Source organism: Dendropsophus ebraccatus, chromosome 14 (genome assembly GCF_027789765.1).
Source record: "Dendropsophus ebraccatus isolate aDenEbr1 chromosome 14, aDenEbr1.pat, whole genome shotgun sequence".
NCBI classification, from domain to species: Eukaryota; Metazoa; Chordata; class Amphibia; order Anura; family Hylidae; genus Dendropsophus; species Dendropsophus ebraccatus.
This window is the reverse complement of record NC_091467.1, coordinates 10253288-10276412: the sequence shown is the minus strand read 5'-3', so window position 1 is coordinate 10276412 and position 23125 is coordinate 10253288. Positions and strand designations below refer to the sequence as shown.

The 23125-nt window shown below is 44.4% G+C and overlaps 1 protein-coding gene across 2 annotated transcripts in view; it reads left to right on the top strand.

Moving 5' to 3' along the window:
- Positions 1-23125, top strand: part of ITCH (itchy E3 ubiquitin protein ligase) — a 43648-nt gene that overhangs the window by 1844 nt on the left and 18679 nt on the right. The window contains exons 1-6 of one of the 2 annotated variants that reach the window (XM_069953913.1): positions 3862-3961; positions 15081-15168; positions 16850-16991; positions 18282-18406; positions 20451-20579; positions 21534-21579. In XM_069953913.1, the coding sequence (XP_069810014.1) occupies positions 15102-15168; positions 16850-16991; positions 18282-18406; positions 20451-20579; positions 21534-21579 (509 nt within the window). In that variant the 5' untranslated portion in view covers positions 3862-3961; positions 15081-15101. Of the gene's footprint in view, positions 1-3861; positions 3962-15080; positions 15169-16849; positions 16992-18281; positions 18407-20450; positions 20580-21533; positions 21580-23125 lie in introns of those variants that run through there. The other variant, XM_069953912.1, reaches the window with a different exon arrangement.

The window sequence follows — 23125 nt, the reverse complement described above, 5'->3', positions numbered from 1 at the left end:
ATCGTTAGTCGTTAAGCTTTAAAAATCGCTCCGTATAATAGGACCCTTAGTGTAAGTAATAGGTGAAAATGTAAAAAAAAAAAAATATGTATTTCTTTTATTAGTTTTTATTTGCAACTTTCCAGTGCAATAAACAATACATGTAGGTGCCCTAGTTTGTGTTGGCTGCTCAGATACATAATGCGTATAATCCTGGGTGAATGGCGGCTGCGGTGATGGTTTGTTCCTTGTTAGGCTATGTTCTCACTCGGAACGGCCGCAGAAATGATCATCCCGGCCGGTACTGCAGTACCGGCCGGATGATCTTTTCTGCCACTGAATTCGGATGCCGACGCATCAGTGTGCACCCGCATCCGAATTCCCCGCTGCTCACAATGGAGCGTGCGGCCAGAGCCGCATGCTCCATTGTGTGAACTGACAGGGTTTTCAGTGAATAGCAGCTGCAGAAAACTGATAGGATCCCATCTGGAGTGTATACTATGTGTATACACTCCGGCTGCAATTCCCTCAGTGCCAGCACTAGATAAGTTCGGTAGTAATCACAACGTAGCTACAACGGCCGTGATTATTACAAAACTGTTAATTTGTATTTTATTATGTACATTATTTTACTGTTTATTTTGAATTCTCTTTGACTTGTTTTTGTGTTTTATTGACTATTTTATAATGAGGTTTATTTTTTGCTGTGTAGTATATGTTTATGTAGTGTCCTTGGCTGCAGAACATGTTTTGATGCATTTTGCATTATTTGTTTTCTTGTATCCTGTTGTGTAACATAAAACACAAATGCACTGTGAACATACCCGTACGTTGTGTTCAGTAACAGGGGCAGCCGTAACACTAGATAGATTTCTTATGGGAAAAAGTCCACATCCAATCTACATTAAAGAAGCAGTGCAGTGAGCAAAAAAAAAAAAAAAAAAGTGCAACAATTCCATGTAGTGTCTATTCCCCCTTACAGATAAAACCGACCCCCTGTGTTGGCCTGTGAGGCCTGTACTGAGTGGCCCCCTGTACGGCTGCCTCTGATCACCAAGATGAAAACAGAATCTGTCTGTAACCGCCTCTATCTACTCCTATCCGACCTGTTCCTGCTAGATTATATCACCGCCAAACACTCTATGACAACCCCAGTCTGTGGTCCCTATTATTGTGACCGTACACATAAGAGCAAAGGCAGCCAGACGCACCTGGACTGGCGACTATCTTATGGGTGTATGGGGTATGCTAACGCTGGCATCACGTTAGATATCAGCATGCCCCATCCTTTGTTTTCATAGATGATGAGCTGCCACTAGAGCTGTCCAGCAGCAGTTTAGTATATGTCAATGGTTTTTTTTCTTCCCAAGAATATTCCATGTCCCATCGATTTAAATAGGACTCTGTGGTGCAGTGTATATGGCACAGATTTGCACATTATACTAAACAGATGATCCAGCAATTCAGTAAAATAAATATCTTTATTCCAAATTAAAATACAGGCAAATTCAGATTTGCACATACATAGAGATAACTGAACTTGCTAAAAGTCCGAACCCGAACGTTTAGCATTTGTAGCCCGCTGACTGCAGAAGTTGGACGCAGCCCAAGGATTGCCTGGAAATCATGTATATAGTCATAGGCCGTATCCATGTTTCTTAGGACTTCCTGGCGCTGCATACAACTTCTCCATCAAATGCCGAACGTTCGGTTTCACACTTTCGGCAAGTTCATTCATCTCTGTATATTGTTATCATGTATTGGCTAGTGGACGCAGAATATTGGCTGTAAAATAGTGCAGCTATCGGCGATCAAATACGGTGGAGGCTCTGTCTGCATGCAGCAGGAGCAATGGGGGAAACGTACTTGTAACCTATTTAGGAATATATTTATTAAAGTGACCCTCCGGTTTAGGGTAACGTTTATGACCCTATGACACCTTGACTTGAAATTCTCAGAAAGTGGATTTCTGGTGAGTTTGTCTAGGAAAATTTTGCCTTTGAAAAAGAACACGCATCAGAAATATTGTATTGGGAGTCCTGGGCAGTGTTGCTCTGGAAAATCTATAGTATAATATATATCTATATCTTTTCTTTTTTTTTTTTTATTTATAATTTTTTCCTTTTTATTGAATTTGTGCAAATACTTTGCATAACCTGTCAGTCTCGCTGCTTTTGTGGCTTGGGTTTGTAGCAAATGTATGCAAACTCGCAGTGTCTGAGATTGTGGGCAGATTTTGGAGGCAGATAACTAGACCTTTGGTATGTGTACTTTCCTGAATACCGTCACACTGTGTACATACTGTAAGCCGGGGTTACTGTATATAGTTCACTGTACAAGGTGTAACAGTATTGTGTAGAGGCGCGGAGAAGGTGGCAGCCCTGTCGCCTCAATAGTCATCCCATGCAAATCAGATTTGTGTGATTATTTAATATAATAATGTTTATTATTATTATTGTTTTTATTAATATTTATTATTGTTTTTATTAATAATATCTTCATTATTATTATTAATATATATATATATATATATATATATATATATATATATATTTTAATATATATAAATTATTAATTATTTTTTAAATTTTTTTTTTTTTTTTTTTTTTTAAAGAAAGAAAGCTTGAGCTACAAATGTAGATCAAGTGGTGGCGTAGCTTCCTTTTAATAATTGTGTGTGTTATTTGCAGATCTGTTGCATTGGCAGATAACATTAGATCAGACCCAGCACCAGTTTCGGGGGTTTTATTGCTTTCATTACTTTGAACTTTGGAGCGTCTGTACCGGATGATATAAGAGATTTGCCTAAGCAGCAGTTCTGATGACTGTATTGATCCTCCCTGTAGATGGACGACTGTGGAGACCTTTAACCTCCCGGATCACTTCAAGGCTTATATGGAGATTCAAAGAAATTTTTTTTATTTATTTTTTATTTTGCTTTCTCATGTAGTCATCATTACTAGAGAAGAGCAGGGCTCGAGTCCGATCATTCAGCATTTGGTTACCGGTGGCTGAAGAAGTTGGATGCCGCCCAAGGGTAATCCTGAAAAACATGGATACATTCATAGGCCGTAGGTTGTATGCATATTTCCAGGACTCCCTAGGGCGGCATCCAACTTCCTCAGCCCCCGGTAATCAAATGCTGAATGATCGGAAAGTCTGTGACCCCCGCCGGAAGGCACTTTCACCCGAGTTCATGGGGGGGGGGGGGGGGTTAGTAGGGGATTTGGGGAATGGCGAATGTCCGACCCAGCTAATGGGGTGTCCTGCTGGGTGGGGCATCCATCAACTGAGAGCTGGAAGATGCCACTGGGTGCCCCTTGAGCAGGAGACGGTACAGCGCTGGGAGCGATAAATATTCGCCATTTATTATGTCCCCCCCCCCCCCCCTGCCGAACTGAATTTTTGTTGCCCAGCCAGACTTCGATCAACGACACGTGAACGATTTTTCGATGGTCGTCTGAGGTCACACGGAAAGATTATCATCCTGTGTCATAGGGCCCTTAGCCTGGAATATAATCTACTACCAATGGGGGGGGGGGGGGTCACAGTGGTTAGGCATGATGGGAGTTGTAGTTTTGCATATTGTAGCATAGTCTGACGACCGTCATGTTTGTTTGCGGCTGGAATGAATGACATTTTTTTCCTTCCTTGTTACCCGATGGTCTCTTCTATAAGACAAGAATGCAGCTTTTAGCCCGGAGCGGTTGTTTTGTGCCACATAGTTGAGTGAACAGGCAGGAGCCTGCGTGAGGTCTATAAGATCGTCTTTCCAGGGCGTGATCTGCGGCGCTTACCTCATGAGAGCTGCTGGGTTATAGCCATGACAGCAGCGAGGTTTCACTTGTGTCACAGACTCTCGCTCCTTCCTCTCGCTCACAGGTGGAGGGGGGGTTACAGGAATGAAACCAGCAGAGTTTTAGTCCCTTCCGGTATCTTCCTTGTCAGGACGGGGCGTCTTTTAGGAAATGTGCAGCGGCAGGTACGTAGATGAAATGCTCATATTGTGACTCATCGTTGAACTTTGTCAACTTGATAGATCATAAATGTCTGATCCCTGGGGCGGGGGACTCCTCCTGATCACGTGTTCGGAGGTCACATGCTTCTTATTTGAAATGAGAGGTGGTCGAGCATGTGACTAGCATTGTATTCTGCTGTCAATACCATAGAGTTCAATGGTACGGCACCCGACCCTCGGTTATGTTTCCTCAAAGGATTTAATGCAAGGAAGCCATCGAACCTTCAAAATGGTAACTTTTCGAGTAGCTCTCTACTAAAGCAGTATCTGTCCCTTTAAAAAATATTCTTTATATATTGCTGCACTTGTATAGAAAATAATAAAGATGCTATCCACACCACATTCCCCTGGGGTTTCCATATCCTCCACTATACCTACCACTACTTCCAGGTCGTCTCAGTGGTGACAGCACATTCAGCCAATCACTGACTGATACAGGACAGCGCCGCGGTCAGTGACTGGCTAAGGCGAGTTTGTCAGAACTGGCAGCAGGAGCAGAAGACACTGCAGGATGACACTGGGGGAGCGCGCCGAGGTAGGAATAGCATCTTTATTAATGAGTAAAAAAATGGTAAAGGGCTGGAGTACCCCTTTAATGTCTTAGGAGTGATTGGGGGGGGGGGGGGAATATCTGTCTTCTAAAGTCTGTACAGTAGTATTTGAATTATCCCTGTATGATAGGGGTTCTCCTGCTATAATATGGGACTGGTGCCCGCATAGTACCAGGAGGGTGCAGGGAAAAGTCTTTCTCCATCATTGCTTGTGCATGTCAGCAATTATGACACACAGTGTGTATGTGTGTATGTATATATGTATGTATATATGCGCAATACAGGAGAGAAAAGAGCGCTGCACCTCACACCTGTGGCTGATACTAGTGCCTCTCGGCTGCATAAAACATCAGAATTTTGTGTATGAATTGATCAAGCCACACTGCCCCATGTACCGCGTGCAGGTATCTCATACACATGGGTCCACACTGTGCCGGTCAGTGACCACCACCCCCGCAGGTGTGCACAGTCAGGGAAGGGAGGCCATGGAACGGCCCTGCGACCCCCATATCACAGGACCAGACCCAAAAATGCTATGCCATAACCCGGCCAGCACCGCCGGCGGAGAAGGTCACCCCCAAACAGCACGAGTCTGGATGAGGTATTGCGCTCACCATAGCTACTGCAGATAGAATGGGAAAAGACAGGAGGGATTAAAAGCATGTGCACTCAGGTGTCTCCTGCTGGTTGCGGTCATGTGGGTCTCACCAGGAGGAGTGAAAAACACAGAGAAAGAAAGAAAGCAAAATGCAATACAGGAGAGAAAAGAGTGCTGCACCTCACACCTATGGCTGACACTAGTGCCTCTCGGCTGCATAAAAAACATCAGAATTTTGTGTATGTGTAATTTGTGTATTTTGTGTATCAGAAGACCTGCACGTGGTACATGAGGCAATATGGTTTGGCCAAATTATATACTAACTTCTGATGTTGGTTTTAAATGTAGCTGAATAAGCTTTCGTGTCAGCCATGGGTGCGAATATATATAATGACTATTAAAATATATATCTAGTATATTCTCCAGGCAGTACCGCTGTCCACCGGCTCTCTGTACCAGGTAGTGATGGGAGATATTTCCTCTCATTATGAGGCTGCTAGGAAGATGAGAGTGAAGAGCGGTGACCTGGTAACAGGAGCGGCCGGGGCCGATGTCTCTGAGAGACATGCGGAGAGCAAACAGCTGAGCCCTCAGGAACAATATCATATAATACTACTACTACATACTATATACAAGAGACTTAATCCCTGGATAGTTCAGTGGATTTGTGGTTGGCGAAGGATAGATGTCAGGGGGTTGTAGTTAAAGGAGAAGTCCGGCAAAATTTTTTCTTTAAGTATTGTATTCTCCCCCCCCCCCCCCCCCCCCCCCAAAAGTTATACAAATCCCCAATATACACTTATTACGGGAAATGCTTATAAAGTGCTTTTTTTCTCTGCACTTACTACTGCATCAAGGCTTCACTTCCTGGATAACATGATGATGTCACTTCCTGGATAACATGGTGATGTCACGACCCGACTCCCAGTGCTGTGCGGCTGTGGCTGCTGGAGAGGATGATGGCAGAGGGATGCTCAGTGTCCCTCCAGTGCCCTGTGTCCCTCTGCCATCATCCTCTCCAGCAGCCAAAGCCCGCACAGCTCTGGGAGTCGAGTCGTGACATCACCATGTTATCCAGGAAGTGGCGTCACCATGTTATCCAGGAAGTGGCGTCACCATGTTATCCAGGAAGTGGCGTCACCATGTTATCCAGGAAGTGACATCATCATGTTATCCAGGAAGTGAAGCCTTGTTAAGCACCAGTAGTAAGTGCAGGGGAAAAAAAAAAAAGCATTTCCCTTAAGAAGTGTATATCAGTAATTTTTATAACTTTTAGGGGGCAATACAATACTTAAATAAAAACTTTTGCCAGACTTCTCCTTTAATGGTGTATATTCCGAGCAGAGATTAGTTACAAGTGGTGTGCCACAAGGGTCTGTTCTGGGTCCTATTCCTTTTAATATATTTGTAAGTGACATAGGAGAAGGTTTGGTAGGTAAAGTTTGTCTGTTTGCTGACAACACAAAAGTGTGCAATAGGGTTGATATTCCTGGAGGTGTCAGTAATATGGAAAATTATTTAGCTTCGCTAGATACGTGGTCCAAACATTGGAGATTCAAGTTCAGTGTTTCCAAATGTAAAATAATGCACTTGGGGAGGAGGAATCCTATATCCGAGTATCACATCGGCAGTACTGTGTTTGAAAAGACTTCAGAAGAGAAGGATTTAGGAGTAGTGATTTCTGACAGCCTTAAAATGAGTCACCAGTGTAACCAGGCGGTGGGGAAAGCAAATTGTATGGTTGGCTGTATATATATTATGGCATGCTGGGCTGTATATATAATGATATGCTGGGCTGTATGTGTATGTGTGTGTGTGTGTATATATATATATATATATATATATATATATATACACACACACATACACATACAGCCCAGCATATATATATATATATATATATATATATATATATATATTGTATATATCTCTGGAGATCTCACCTAAAAAGGACATTGATAAAATTGAACAGGTCAAAAGACTGCTACAAAAATGATGGAGGGTGTCAGGCATAAACCATACCAAGAAAGACTTAAAGAGGATGTACCATCATTCTCTTTAATTTGACCCACCGATAGAATGCATGGGTACCGGCCGGTGCTCAACCACTGGAGGGGCCCCAATTCCCTCCCCTCTATGACACTGCTCCATTGTTTCTAAAGGAGCCGTGTCATAGAGGGGAGGGAATTCCCTCCCACTGGGGGCGGGCGGGCCCCCCTCCAGTGGTTGAGCACCGGCCAGTACCCAGGCATAGAATGGCGCCGTATATGGGAACCGGGCCGCGGATCGAAAAACGCACAGCGGCACCGGCTTCGCCATGACTGCGCCGTTTTATCGGTGGGTCAAATTAAAGAGGATGTACCTGATAGTACATCCTCTTTAAGGATTTGAATCTGTATAGTCTGGAGGAAAGAAGGTAGAGGGGACATGATTGAAACCTTTATATATGTTACAGGGGGAAGAAGGGAAAGGAGGGACATGATGGAAACCTTTATATATGTTACAGGGGGAAGAAGGGAAAGGAGGGACATGATGGAAACCTTTATATATGTTACTGGGGGAAGAAGGGAAAGGAGGACATGATGGAAACCTTAATATATGTTACAGAAGGAAGAAGGGAAAGGGAGGACATGATGGAAACCTTTATATATGTTACAGAAGGAAGAAGGGAAAGGGAAGACATGAGGAAAACCTTTATATATGTTACAGGAGAAAGAAGGGAAAGGAGGACATGATGGAAACCTTTATATATGTTACAGGGGGAAGAATGGAAAGGAGGGACATGATGGAAACCTTTATATATGTTACAGGGGGAAGAAGGGAAAGGAGGACATGATGGAAACCTTAATATATGTTACAGAAGGAAGAAGGGAAAGGGGGACATGATGGAAACCTTTATATATGTTACAGGAGAAAGAAGGGAAAGGAGGACATGATGGAAACCTTTATATATGTTACAGGGGAAGAAGGGAAAGGAGGGACATGATTGAAACCTTTTAAGTATGTTAAAGGGGACTAAATAAGGGTCAGGAGGGAAGTGTTTTTAGTAAATAAAAACTGAGCTGAAGAACAAGAGGACACAGTGAGAGGTTATCTGGGGGAAAAATCATAAGCAACTTGAGAAAATATTATTTTACTGAAAGAGTAGTAGATACTTGGAACAAACTTCCAGCAGATGTGGTTGGTAAATCGACAATTACAGAATGTAATCCTGCCTGGTATTTATATATATATGTATCCTAAGGTAAGAAAGGAAATACTAAAAGGGCCGACTAGATGGACAATCTTCTATGTTTCTATGTGCTGCCCAAATCCTATCATTTATAATGTATAAAGGACACGTTACCTGTGCTGCCTGCAGCTACTGGGATTAGGTCATCTCTCTGCTTTGTTTTTTATGGGACAAAAAAAATTGTTTGTCCACAGAGAAGACTTATAAAAACTTTCCTCTATTTGCTGTTCTCTTTACTTTATGTGGTGACTTTTCTCCTACTCCTTATAAAGAGGATCAGTCATAGATCAGCCTCATCTGCTGTAATGCCTGACCCCGGCCTCACCCCTAATCCTATTATGCTGATTGTGGACATGTTTGTTTTTCTGTCTTTTTTTATTTATTTATTTTTTTATTTGTGGATACAATTTATTCCTTTATTATATATTTACTACTATCCTGGGTCTATCATGGATCTTGCTCTTTGCTTTAGTTATACTTGTCTGTGACGTGACCCGGCGCTCCGCTGTCACATTGCTATTGGTATCTACACAGATAGCTGATTGATTTTTATTCTTTTTGCAGACGTGCAGCTGTCTATGTATCTGTTTAGACTTTGTACCTGAGATGATTGCGATCCTTAGTTTTGGTACATGGTGCGGTATTGGTAGCAGAGAGGAAATAATGGTGATAGAATGAGTAACTATGGGTTGATTAAAGGGGTACTCCAGAAAGAAAATGTTTTTTTCACATCCACTGGTGTCAAAAAGTTATACAGATTTGTAATTTACTTCCATTTAAAAATCTCCAGTACTTATCAGCGGCTGTATGTCCTGCAGCAAGTGGCGTATTCTTTCCAGTCAGACACAGTGCTCTCTGCTGCCACCTCTGTCCATGTGAGGAACTGTCCAGAGCAGGAGGAGACAGTTGGTGGCAGCAGAGAGCACTGTGTCAGACTGGAAAGAATACACCACTTCCTGCAGGGCATACAGCAGCTAATAAGTACTGGAAGACTGGACATTTTTAAATATGAGAAAATCTATATAAATGACACCAGTTCATTTGACATTTTTGAAGAGTTTCCCTTTAATATTACATATGTGCTACTCTGATCAATTCTGTCCATGTTACTATACCATTCTTATAGCAGAATACACAATTGTGAAGAATAATTCCAGATTTTCTGTCCTCGCCGTAATGGATTGTCTGCTGGGGTTGTACGATTCTGTTCCTTTCCTCTTTATACGTCCACATCCTTCCTGTAGGACATTCCGGTCCCATCTGAAGTCTCTGCCAGTAACTGGAGGACTGGGACCAGTGTGTCTATAGTATTACTCCATAATGGTGATCTGCGTCATTCTCCCATGCATGAGCACAGCATTGCACATGGTACATTGCAGAACTACAATTCCCATCATGCCTGGACAGCCTTTGGCTGTCCAGGCATGATGGGAGTTGTAGTTTTGCAATAGCTGAAAGGTCGCCACTTCCTTCTCCCTGTTCTAACATATGACATCATGGACTGTGTGTATAGTTTGTGTTCTAGATCACCATCACGTTCCTCTGCTCTAGCACCGATTACACCGTCCACGCATGGGACCCGGAGTCACGTTGTGCTTCAAGGGCATTGTTCACCTTCAATTAACATGCCAGGAGCGGGATGGCAGTGCCCATGAGTGTCCTGTTGTCACACCCGCGCCTCTGGATTTTCTGGTTCTCCGTGCTGGCAGAGATGACTTTGCTTTATGGCTTTTAATAACCACAACAGCGCTCCACAGGAAGAGATCTGCGGCTGAGGACGTTGTATAGAAAGTGAAGACCAGCTTTATGGTTACTATTAATATAGAGATATATTAGAGCAAGTATCAGCAAGGCGTACGGCGTATATACTTGTATCACTTCCACATTGCTATTGGGTTCACGTTATTAATTTGCATAAGAAGTTTACTTTTTTCTTAGCCCTTTTTAGGATCCTTCTAGCTTTTCTTTCAGATCCACTGGTCCTTGCAAGTGCCAGAGATTTGTAATTTACTTCTATTAAAAATATCTCTAGTTTTCCACTACTTATCAGCCGCTGTATGTCCTGCAGGAAGTGGTGTATTCTCTCCAGTCTGACACAGTGCTCTCTGCTGCCACCTCTGTCCATGTCAGGAACTGTCCAGAGCAGCAGCAAATCACTATAGAAAACCTCTCCTGCTCTGGACAGAGGTGGCAGCAGAGAGTACTGTGTCAGATTAACACAAATACAGCAGGACATACAGCAGCTGATAAGTAATATAGAAAACTGGAAATTAAGAGGGTGGGGGAAATTGCTAAAAATTCTTTAGAAATATGTTTTACATAAAAACTTGATGTAAACAATACATCATTGATTGGTAACCTGTCCCCATTAAAGGGGTTATCCAGCGCTACAAAAACATGGCCACTTTCCCCCTCTCTTGCCTCCAGGTCAGGTGTGGTTTGCAGTTAAGCTCCATTTACTTCAATGGAACTGAGTTCCAAACCCCACCCAATCTGCAAACAAGAGAGGGGGAAAGTGGCCATGTTTTTGTAGCACTGGATCACCCCTTTAAGGATAAGAATCTATCTTGGTCATGTAGCCCTGCAGCTGTGTGTCACCCTCATCACATGACCAGGACAGGTTCTTATCTACTGGAAGGAAACTATTAAAGTTCCTTTTGATGACTGGAAGCAGAGATCTTGAAATGCAACTTTCGGATTAAAAATAAAAACTACAATTCCCATCATTCCTGGACAGCCAAAACTTTGGCATGATGGGAATCGTAGTTATGAAAGAGCTTTAGAGCCGCACTTTGACATCCCTGGCCTCGATCTATACTCCTCTTTGGCTGGGTGTTGTAGGCTTTGAGAAGTACCCTGGAAGGCCATGTGGTGTGGCGTATCTCCGTCCTTCTGTACATGTGACTCACGCTGGTGTTTTGACAACACTGCGAGTATCCATTTCCATATAGTCTGACATACTTTCCCTGTTGTTACACAAACCTAATGAGAATGAACATCTCAACAGGAAGGCATTCCGACCAGATTCCATCTCCTCCCGGACAGGCCCAGTCACCAGGGAAGGAGTCTGTGTCACCTGTTTACTTCTCTGCCTTCTCTCTATAAAGGTTATACACACCTGAAGGGTCATAGAGGACAGCGGCTATTTACTTTTATGCCCCAAACACCATTGTTTCCTAGTCTGTTCCTGCAAGAATACTGAGTGAAATAGATATTTAAAGGGGTACCCTGGAGATAATTGTGTTAAATTCCCTTGGTGTCAATACTTTGTATAGATTTGTAAATGACTTCTATTAAAAAAATTCCATTCTTCCATTACTTATCAGCTGCTGTATGTCCTGCAGGAAGTGGTGTATTCTCTCCAGTCTGACACAGTGCTCTCTGCTGCCACCTCTGTCCATGTCAGGAACTGTCCAGAGCAGCAGCAAATCCCTATAGAAAACCTCTCCTGCTCTGGGCAGATCCTGACATGGACAGAGGTGGCAGCAGAGAGCACTGTCAGACTGGAGAGAATACACCACGTCCTGCAGGACATACAGCAGCTGGTAAGTACTGGAAGACTAGATATTTCTAAATAGAAGTAATTTACAAATCTGTATAACTTTCTAACACCAGCTGATTTAAAAATATATGTTGCTCCTCCAGAGTATCCCTTTAAGGGTAAGTCATTACCTAGATTTATTTTATTTTTTTTACTTATTATGGACATATACTGAAACATGTTTTTTCTAATTGATTTTGTAAAAATTTTTTATAAACTTTTTTGTGTTTTTAATAGGATTTTTTAGAGTTGTTTTTAACACCATTTAGAGGTATGCTTTTTTGAGCAAGCCCCACGGACAACGGTGCATTGGACCCGTCCCATTGATTTGAAAGGGAAAGCTGTCTGGGCCTTCTCTGTGACTTTTACATAGATTATTCCACAGGGAGGTGGGAGGCTGAGCTGCGAGCTTTCTCTCTTTTCTTTTCTATCCACTAATGTCCATCTTCACTGTACAGATCACTTTACAGCGGCCTCAGCTTAGTGGTAAGAATATAAAAAAGTGCTAAATCTTATAATTATTTTATAATATACCAGGGATGTCAAACTCAGGCTCACCAGCTGTTGCAAAACTACAACTCCCATCATGCCTGGACAGCCAAAGCTAAAGCTTTGGCTGTCCAGGCATGATGGGAGTTGTAGTTTTGTAACAGCTGGAGGGCCTGAGTTTGACACCTGTGATATAGACAGTGGAATGAGAGCTTAGAACAAACAAAAAAAAATTGGCAAAAATTCTTTAAAATAAATTTTTAACTTAAGAACCCAATTGAAACAAAAGTTTGTTGTCTGATGACTTTGTCCCTGTAAACGGACCTGGTTTGTTTTGTAGGTCTAGTAGCCAAGGAAGCTCTTTCATAACCAATCGGGCCTGTCTCGCATACCTGGCAGCCTATGTTGGCCATTTGCTTTTTCTTCCCAGTTTGATGCTGGATTTTTTGGGGTTTACTTTCAAAATTGTAGTTAGATTTCTCCAAATCATCCTCTTAGACGGGCCAATTGCAAGAAGCGCAGATCTCATTGGTTGCCTCTCAATTTTATACGGCTCAGTTAGCTCTCCTTTCCCTGGATGTGTCCCATGCTGGCTGAGCTCCATGGATGAGCCCTGGTTTACTTAATAGTTACTGATACCCTATAATTTATATAATTGTTTGGCTGAACATCAAATGTGAATGTGTGGAAGGGGAGGGGGCTGCAGACAACAGGGAGCAGCCAAGCATATTAAATTTGAACATTTTTTTCTTTAATATCAACTGGTGCCAGAGATTAAAAAATCTCCAGTCTTCCGGTACTTATCAGCTGCTGTATGTTTTACAGGAAGTGGTGTATTCTTTCCAGTCTGACACAGTGCTCTCTGCTGCCACCCCTGTCCATGTCAGGAACTGTCGAGAGCAGGAGAGGTTTCCTATGGGGATTTGCTGCTTTTCTAGACTGTTCCTGACATGGACAGAAGTGGCAGCAGAGAGCACTGTGTCAGACTGGAAGGAATACACTACTTCCTGCAGAACATACAGCAGCTGGTAAGTACTGGAAGACTGGAGATTTTCTAATAGAAGTAAATTACAAATCTCTGGCACTTTCTGGCACCAATTGATTTAAAAGAAACATGTTTTTTTTGGCAAACTCTAGGAGCTCATAGCCCTGTCAAACAAAGCGACACATTTAACTGTATGGTTTCCTAATTAAGAGCGTTTACACTTAAACAGACAACACCCGGTAACACTTCCCCAGGCCGCCAAGCAAAGCTTTTCGATTTCCAGATAGTTTTCGGATGCGCACCTGGAGCTGTCCAGAATTCCAGATGCCCCCATAAGGTCCTATGAGGCATCCGTGCCGAAATTCTGAACTATTAAAGGAGGTCTTATAATTTCTGGGCCTATTTTACAGCACAGACACCTTTCAGAAATAATCCTGAAGGATGTCCGTGCCCAATAGGACCCTGTGGGTCAGGAAATCCATCCTGGTAAGAAATCTCTGAGAGCAGGCTATGAGGGATGACTGTCGGTGGCTTTTCTTCCTCTGTGTACACATACATAAGCGCCATTGATTATTAATGAGTCCATTGAATGGTTTATTAGCTGCTTTGTCCAGGTCTGAGTGCTGCCCTTTCCTTCATTCTCCCTTTTGTTATCTTCGTCATCGACCTTCAGCCCTCGATGTTATATCTGTACATGAAGATTTGTAGCTGCTCCCGGGTAGCGCTGTGTATGCGGAGCACGGCGGGATCATCTTACATCAGGGGTTTGCTTCATGGTAGCCAAGGCTGGCACTCATTCTGCTTCTCTTACATGCCAGGCAGCCATCCCGCTACATTAATATGCATGGCGTGCAGGTGGCAGCGGAGTTAATATTTATTTTATTCGGGTCTTTTTATATTGTAGTCTCACATGACCAGTCCGTTCTGGTTGTACACTTTGCTGTCACACATTTCCAAGCCAATGTCGAGGGTTACATGTTGTTTATTGTACCCTTAACTTCCAGAGTATGCCGACGTGTCTCCTCTGACACCCTGATGGCTTTCTGGCTTGGTAGCCTGCCGGAGTTTTCATTTCAGAAAGTTTTGATCGGGTGCTGAGACCCCCACGATCTGTAGAGGGAGCCAGGAGATGCGCTCTGCTATATACTACTGTCCACATACATTTAAAGGGACACTCCGGAGAGCAAAAAAATCTAATCAACTGATGTCAGGATTTGTAATTAAGGTCTATTTAAAAATCTCCAGTCTTCCAGTACTTATCAGCTGCCGTATATCCTGCAGGAAGTGGTGTATTCTTTCCAGTCTGACACAGTGCTCTCTGCTGCCACCTCTGTCCATGTCAGGAACTGTCCAGAGCAAATCCCCATAGAAAACCTCTCCTGCTCTGGACAGTTCCTGACATGGACAGAGGTAGAGGCAGCAGAGAGCGCTGTGTCAGACTTGAAAGAATAGACCACTTGCTGCAGGACATACAGCAGCTGATAAGTACTGAAAGACTTAAGACTTAGAAGTAATTTCAAAATCTGTATAATTTTCTCTGAAACCAGTCAGAAAATCTAGAGTGCTCCTTTATAGCTGTGTCATATTTGTTATATATTAAAGTATAAGTTAAGTATGAAGTAAGAATAAAGTGGCACTCTGCTGGATCCCTTTGTAATCCTCATGTTGCTGTGTGCTTTACCCGCAGACACAGATCTGAAGAAGGGAGATGGATGGAGGAACACCAAAACCAACATTAAATGGCTTCACCATGAAATCGCAGCTTCAGGTTACTGGTAAGCTATCATGGTTCTGTTACATTGATGATAGTTATGCTTATTATGTTGCTGAAAAGACGATGCATTACATGGAAGCTCCCAAAAAGTTTTTCTTCCAGTCTAGAAAACAAATTTTCACTTTTTAAACTAGCGGCCCTCCTTCATATCAGCTGGTGTCAGAAAGTTACGTAGATTTGTAATTTACTTATAAATCTCCAGTCTTCCAGTACTTATCAGTTACTGTGTGTCCTGCAGGTGTATTCTCCCCAGTCTGACACAGTGCTCTCTGCTGCCACCTCTGTCTATGTCAGGAACTGTCCAGAGCAGCAGCAAATCCCCATAGAAAACCTCTCCCGCTCTGGACAGTTCCTGACATAGACAGAGGTGGCAGCAGAGAGCACTGTGTCAGACTGGAAAGAATACACCACTTCCTGCAGGACTAATATAAAAAAGGAGACTTCCCTTTTATGCTGGTGGGGGAACCAAAAGTAGAAAGTAAGGTCAGTAGACTCCATGAGGGAAACCTCCTCCGGATGTAGTGTCAACACTTTCCAAAACATCCAGGTCTGAGCATCTTGGTGCTTTTCCACCATAAACATTTGCTATTTGTGTAGAGGGAAAACATGTGGTTAGAGTTATAAAATGTGAGCCGGGTAGTAAGCTCCGGTCAGCATGTTAATGCATGATCACAGCTTTCCAGTTAATGACCGATCTGAAGAACACTGGATGTGGGGGTAAATTCCGTTCAGTAGATAGAGCGGGACACACAAGTTTAGAGTGGCAGTGGGTCCCATTGAAATATCTGGTGTAATGTAACGTTACTATGGTTTGCCGTGTTGCGCTCCCCCAGTAGTATAAAGCCCCCCGCTGTGTGCTCCCCCAGTAGTATATAGACCCGTGCTTTGTTCTCCCCAGTAGTATATAGCCCCTCTGTGTGCTCTCCCCCAGTAGTATATAGCCCCTCTGTGCGCTCTCCCCCAGTAGTATATAGCCCCTCTGTGCGCTCTCCCCCAGTAGTATGTAGCTCTCTGTGTGCTCCCCCAGTAGTATATAGCCCCTGTGCGCTCCCCAGTAGTATATAAACCCCCCCTTGGTGCTCCCCAGCATAATATAGCCCCCCTATGCGCTCCCCCAGTAGTAAATAGCACCCCTGCTCGGTGCTCCCCCAGTTATATAGCCCCCCTGTGCCCTCCCTCCCATATAGCATATAACATTAAAAAAAAAAAACACTTATACTCATCTGGGTCCGGCGTCTCCTCTTCTCTTCCCCTCTTGTGGCCGCACTGCAGTGGTCACAAGAGGCTGCTCTCCCCTTGTTCTGGCGCCGACGCTCCAGTGACATCACTCTAGCGCCGAAACCAGAGACGATGGCTCCCTCTCTGTCAGTGCTGCTCCTGCATCGTTACGAGCGCTCATAGTTACTGTGCAGAGGGGAGCTGCGCAGCTCAGTATACAGGTATATTGAGCTGCAGCAGGGGTCCGGACAGCTGGCCTCCGCGGTCCGCTTTCACGCCGCGGGCTGCCAGTTGAGGACCCCTGCTCTAGATGTCTCAGCTGATGGGCGAAGTTGTGAGATTTTAGTGTTTTGCCTCCTCTAGATAAGATGTATTATATCATTTTAAACATTTTACGTTTGAATTTTTTTTTTTTGGAGTGTTGAAGAAAATGTATAACTTTCTTTTTTTCCCCCCAAACCTAGTCATTTCCGCTAAACTGAGAGACAGCAGGAAAAACTGGTTCGGTCCAAGCCCCTACGTGGAAGTGTCGGTGGACGGACAGTCAAAGAAAACAGAAACCCGGAATAACACACACAGTCCTAAATGGAAGCAGCACCTTACTGTGTAAGACCTGAGGCCACAGGCTGGTCACCATGTGCAGTCAGAATCAAGGGACGCTGCCTGATCTATGGTCACTGATGGAGTCTGCCCACCACACCAGCTGTGATTGATAGATATCACCCTGTAATCAGACATGGCTGGTGTGGCAGGGAGAAGCCCCCCAGGGACAATCCTAATGATTGGTGGTTCAGGCAACATAAAAAGTGATGACCGGCTTCAAATTTTTGTCAGATAATCTTTCTGTGTAAATGGACCCTAAGGGCCCTATTAGATGGGGCAATCAATAATATAAACAAGTCTCATTTAGGCTTTACTGAGCCTATTACACGGCTTGATTATTGTTTAGTAAGGGCTACACAGATATTGTTAGCGGTGTCTGTGCAGCCCTCGCCATAAACTGTTCATGCGTTACCTCTCCACACTCCGCACCGCATACTGCATCTTCTCTGAGCTGACTGGCCACTCAGCCAATCACTGTCTGGGACCACCGCGGCCAGTCAGCTCAGAGACGTTGCGGTGCCTGGAAGAGAGCAAAAGGCAGGAAAAGACCGGGAGTGTGGAGAGGTAATGTATGAACAGGCCGCGCATTGCTATTACACACTCGGACGATGGTTTTAGCGCGGATTCTAAAGAAATAATCAACCAATGATCGATGTCTCTGTTACACAAATTGGCCTGATCCATGACAAGCGATCATGTGACTTATTTTAGGGGTTGGGCAAACTGGTGCTTTTTTTTTAACCTACTCAACTTTATTAACTTGTATAAAGCAGTCAGTAGTAAAAACAGATTTACGGAAATACGGATGAAATATGAATGTAAAACTGATATACTACGGATGTCCAATCCGTAATTTTTAGCGGGTTGATTCAGGACTAGAAAATATTACTAAACATGTGAATAAAACCTAATGCTAAAGAAGCAATCCTTTTTTTTTTTTTACTATTATTATTATCGGCTGCCCCATATACTCAGCCGTGAAGATCACTTTCCTGCGGCATCATTCCAGTTCTACAGCACCGTTCAGATCTCACTGGCACCCAAGCGGCCTCTTCTCGGGCTGTCTTGCATTTCGGGAAGCTGAAGGTCGGTGTCTTCAGGTCATCTCTATGATAGAGATGCATTGAAGACACTGATTTCCGCTACTTTGTAAGAAAATAACACCTGAATATATTATTCTCCAACACATACACATGTTGTGTTATTAGCGCTTCACTGTTTGCACTTTTTTTTTCCGTGTCCGTGTAAATGAGCCGGTCTGACTTGTTCTCGGATGTTTCTTCTGTCTTGCAGCATTGTTACCCCTTTCAGTGTGTTAAATTTCCGAGTATGGAGCCACCAGACCTTAAAATCAGATGCCCTCCTTGGCACTGCATCACTGAACCTGCAGGAAACCTTACTTGCTAATAACATGAAGTGTGAGTATACAGCGCATATTCAGGATGTTATTATTGCATTTTATGTGTTAAAGCAGGGGTCCTCAACTGGCGGACCGCGGTCCGAACCCAGACCGCGGAGGCCAGCTGTCCGGACCCCTGGTCAGACCTCCTAACCACCCCGGATCCGGTCCGTCCCGGGGCGGTTAGGAGGTCCCGCTCCCCACCGCACTGCCTCCCGCCCCATAGGCGTACTGTCCTTAGATGTCAGTACGCCTGTGGGGTGGGGCAGTGTCGGTCCGGCCCCCGGCTGATACGCGCTCTCTGGGGATGTCCCGGGGATTCCCCAGCAGAGCGCGCACCACAGACCTCAGTGTACGCTGCCGGCCTGTCCTTCCCGAAAGTGCAGGCCGGTGGCGTACGCTGAGGTCACTGATGCACGCTCTGCTGTGGAATCCTCGGGACATCCCTACAGAGTGCGTATCAGCCGGGGGCCGGACCGACGGGAAGAGAATAAGACAGCCGCAGCGGGGAACGAGGTGCTAGGTGAGTTTTGTTTTTGTTATTTTTTTCCTGTCTGGGGGGCATCTACAAGGGGAGAGCGCACAGGTGGACTATATACTACAGGGGGGACCTCACAGGGGGCTATATACTACTGAGGGGGCTATATACTACTGAGGGGAGCGCACAGGGGGCTATACACTACAGGGGGGACCTCACAGGGGGCTATATACTACTGAGGGGGCTATATACTACTGGGGGGAGTGCACAGGGGGTTATATACTACAGGGGGGACCTCACAGGGGCTATATACTACAGGGGGAAAGCACAAGGGGGGCTATATACTACTGGGGGGGGACCTCACAGGGGGCTATATACTACTGGGGGGAGAGCACAGGGGGGCTATATACTACTGGGGGGAGCTCACAGGGGGCTATATACTACTGGGGGACAGCGCACAGGGGGCTATATACTACAGGGGGAGAGCGCACAGGGGGGCTATATACTACTGGGGGGAGCTCACAGGGGGCTATATTCTACAGGGGGAGAGCGCACGGGGAGGCTATATACTACTGGGGGGAGCTCACAGGGGGCTATATACTACAGGGGGAGAGCGCACAGGGGGGCTATATACTACTGGGGGAGCAACAGGGGCCTATATACTACTGAGGGAGAGCGCACAGGGGGGGGCTATACACTGCTGGGGGAGCAACAGGGGGGCTATATACTACCAGGGCAGTCACCCCCTTTGTACCTAATATCAAAGGCCTGGTGAGAGAGAAAAAATGCCAGTTTTCCCGCTAATAAGCAGCAATTCTGTATATAAATAGTTGAACGTTTGTGACAAAGTATCAAAACACGTTTCCTACTTATGTTCAGCTTGGACCTTCACCTGACAATAGACCCCGGTAAGTGGACCTTCACTAAAAGTTGTTGAGTACCCCTGTGTTAAAGGGACAAGATGGGCTTTCCAGTCCTAGTGCCGTCTATGCCTCACCAGTGCTGCATTCACTTTTTTCACAAGTTCTGTTGGTATTTGTTTGAGTAAGGTTCCTTGAAGTTATCATATGATTGCCCTTGTGACGAAGGTCTCCAGTAACTGCGATAAGATCCCTCTGACTACATGGAAGTGCCTTACCCGTAGGCAGAAGATAACTGTTCAGCTTGTGTCTCACTTCTAGCTTTGTTCTCAGCTGTGTATTGCTAGAGGACTGTTCAGTTAATACATACACTACTCTCATATATTCATAGTATACAAGAGTGAAATGCAGGATGGACTCTGAACTCGGATCCATTTCAAGGGATACTCCCATTTTAAGAAATTTTGTAACCTTTACATCACAAGTTTCAAACTGCTGCCCTCCAACTGTTGCAAAACTACAATTCCCATCATGCCTGGACAGCCAAAGCTAATGCTTTGGCTATCCAGGCATGATGGGAATTGAAGCTTGCCATGAAACCCACCCAAGTTTGCCCTCCCCTTGAAGTCTATCGAGACTACGTTGGCTTTGTCTCTTTAATATATGATCAATGCATTGTACAGAATGGATATTTTGGATGATATTTTGCATGTTATTTATTTCAGTGGAGGAGGTGATAGTGAATTTACAGCTGCAAGGAGACAGAGAGACAGTGGGTGACCTATCAGTGTGTCTGAACGGGTTGCAGGTGGATCCAGAGCTCTTGGCCAATGGAGATGCTGCTAGCTTGTTAGGTAAGATGTAAATCTTTGTTTCTGGAGGTGAAATAATAGTTGGACATTGTTTAAAAAAAAAAAAAAGCAAAGTTAGGGCCCTATTACGCGGACCGATAATCTGTTGAATCAGGCCAATTTGCCACATTATGGGTGCGTTTACACAGACAGATTTATCTGACAGATTTTGGAAGCCAAAGCCAGGAATGGATTTGAAAAGAGGATAGATCCCAGTTTTTCCTTTATGACCTGATCCCTGTTTATAGTCTGTTCCTGGCTTTGGCTTCAAAGATCTGTCAGATAAATCTGTCTGTGTAAACGCACCATATCTCTGTAATAAAGACAATGATAATCAGCTGATTGTGTTTTTTTTTTTTTTTTTTTTCTTGTCATGCCTAAAAATTGCCTATTATTGCATAGTCTGTAATATAATTCAGGACCTGTTGTACTGTGTAAATAGATTGAAGACATGCTATAGTATAATATGTATACGAGAGTGAGAGAATATGAAATATGTATAAGTGACTGTTGTGTTTAAAGATCAGTTTGGAGGCCTATGCTTTCCATTCAGAACAGTCCCATGTGCCATTTCTGTAGTAGAAAGGCCGTATAACATGGCACGATTTTCCAGAGGAAGCAAGTGCCGACCTGTCGGGGTAAGTTCTTGCTTCCCCCCATCGTTCCCAGCTCACTGCCGTTCCTATAACGTGCAAAGGCAGCGGGACATGCCCGCCCGAACGTTCAGGCTGCCTAACCATGCAAAGATCAGCAGACTGCCGCTGACATGATCGGGATCTATCAGCATGTTGAAAGACCAAGATCAGCAAACACTGTGCATGCCTTGCATTACACAAAACGATTATCGCCCTAAATGAGTGGTAAATAGCCAAGTAAGGTGTTTCATATAATAGGGGTCTTAGTCAGTGTGCAGGAAAATTATTATTTATTATTATTTTTTCTTCTTCTCTTGTGTAGCTTCCATTGATAGCTCAAAACTACAGACAGATTCGGCTGCCGCCAGGTGAGTTCTGTGCGTTCATCCCCCCTACGACATAGAATTTGCTTACCGTATCGCCTCTCTGCTACCCGTTGTGCTCATTTCCCCTGCAACATGCTTCCTGCTCCCCCGGCCTGTCCGCTCCGCTCCCCGTCCGCCCCATCGCCATATGCTAGGAGGTGTGCCGCTCTGCTCCCTGTCCTCCTCCGGTCCTGTCCGCGCCGCCATGCGACATGCCTCCTGCTCCCCCAGCCTGTGTGCTCTGCTCACCCAGCCTGTGTGCTCTGCTCCCCCAGCCTGTGTGCTCTGCTCCCCCAGCCTTTGCGCTCTGCTCCCCGTCCGCCCCAACTCTGTATGCCTGCCAGGAGGTGTGCCCCTCTGCTCCCCCGTTGGCCACTGCCGCCAAACATAGAGCTGGGGTGACTCCTTGATCGCTCATTCCATCATTTCCCTAAAAGGGGTCAGTCATTTGATCAAGTCGCTAGGGAAATGATGGAACGGCGGTTCATTTCATCATTTCCTGGGATTTGATCAAATCCCTGGATTCTATTGTTTCACTGCAACATATAGATCGATATACAAGTGGTACCTCTGTTCTCGAACTTAATTGGTTCCGGAAGGCAGTTTGAGAACCAAGCAGTGTCTTCCCATAAGAAATAATGTAAATGGGTTTAATTGGTTCCAGCACCAACCAATAACTACCCAAAATAATCATTTATTACATTGAAAAGTACCCAGTTTTATCCCTACAGTACAGTACAGGGCAGAATAATACTATACCATACAGTGCATTATATACAAGAAATGTTCAACAAAACCAGCAATTATAGTACAATAGTCACTAACTCCTTACTCATCCTTTACTGTATAGAGCCCCCCTCTCCCCAAATCCCTCCACTGTAACAAATGGGAGATGGCGGTGCACTGACTGTACTACTATTGTACTGTATATGCACTCCAGCAGTCTTATACAGTACAGGATGGGAGATGGTGGTGCACTGACTGTACTACTACTGTACTGTATATGCACTCCAGCAGTCTTATACAGTACAGGATGGGAGATGGTGGTGCACTGACTGTACTACTACTGTACTGTATATGCACTCCAGCAATCTTATACAGTACAGGATGGGAGATGGTGGTGCACTGACTGTACTACTACTGTACTGTATATGCACTCCAGCAGTCTTATACAGTACTGTCCTGTATGTGAAGCCTCACCAGTGCTAAACTCACCAGGTACAACCCACCATCCACACTCACAAAAACATTCAGATACCAAGTACTTCAAGACTGGGGGCCCGAAAAGTGTTAGAGAGCCAAAGCAAACTTTCCTTGAAAATACAGTTTGAGAACCGAGGTACCGCTGTATATAGTTGAATGAAAATCCACGGCACTTCCAACTCAGGTGAAAAAAATGTGAAGTTTCTTTTATTCCATGCAAGGTGTAACAAAATTCATAATAGGTGCAGCACAGCAAACAAAAGGTATGACATGACTTTTCAACGGCCTCACAACATCTTTTTTTTTTTTTTTTAAGTATGCTTGCGGCGTGAGGCAGTTGAATCTT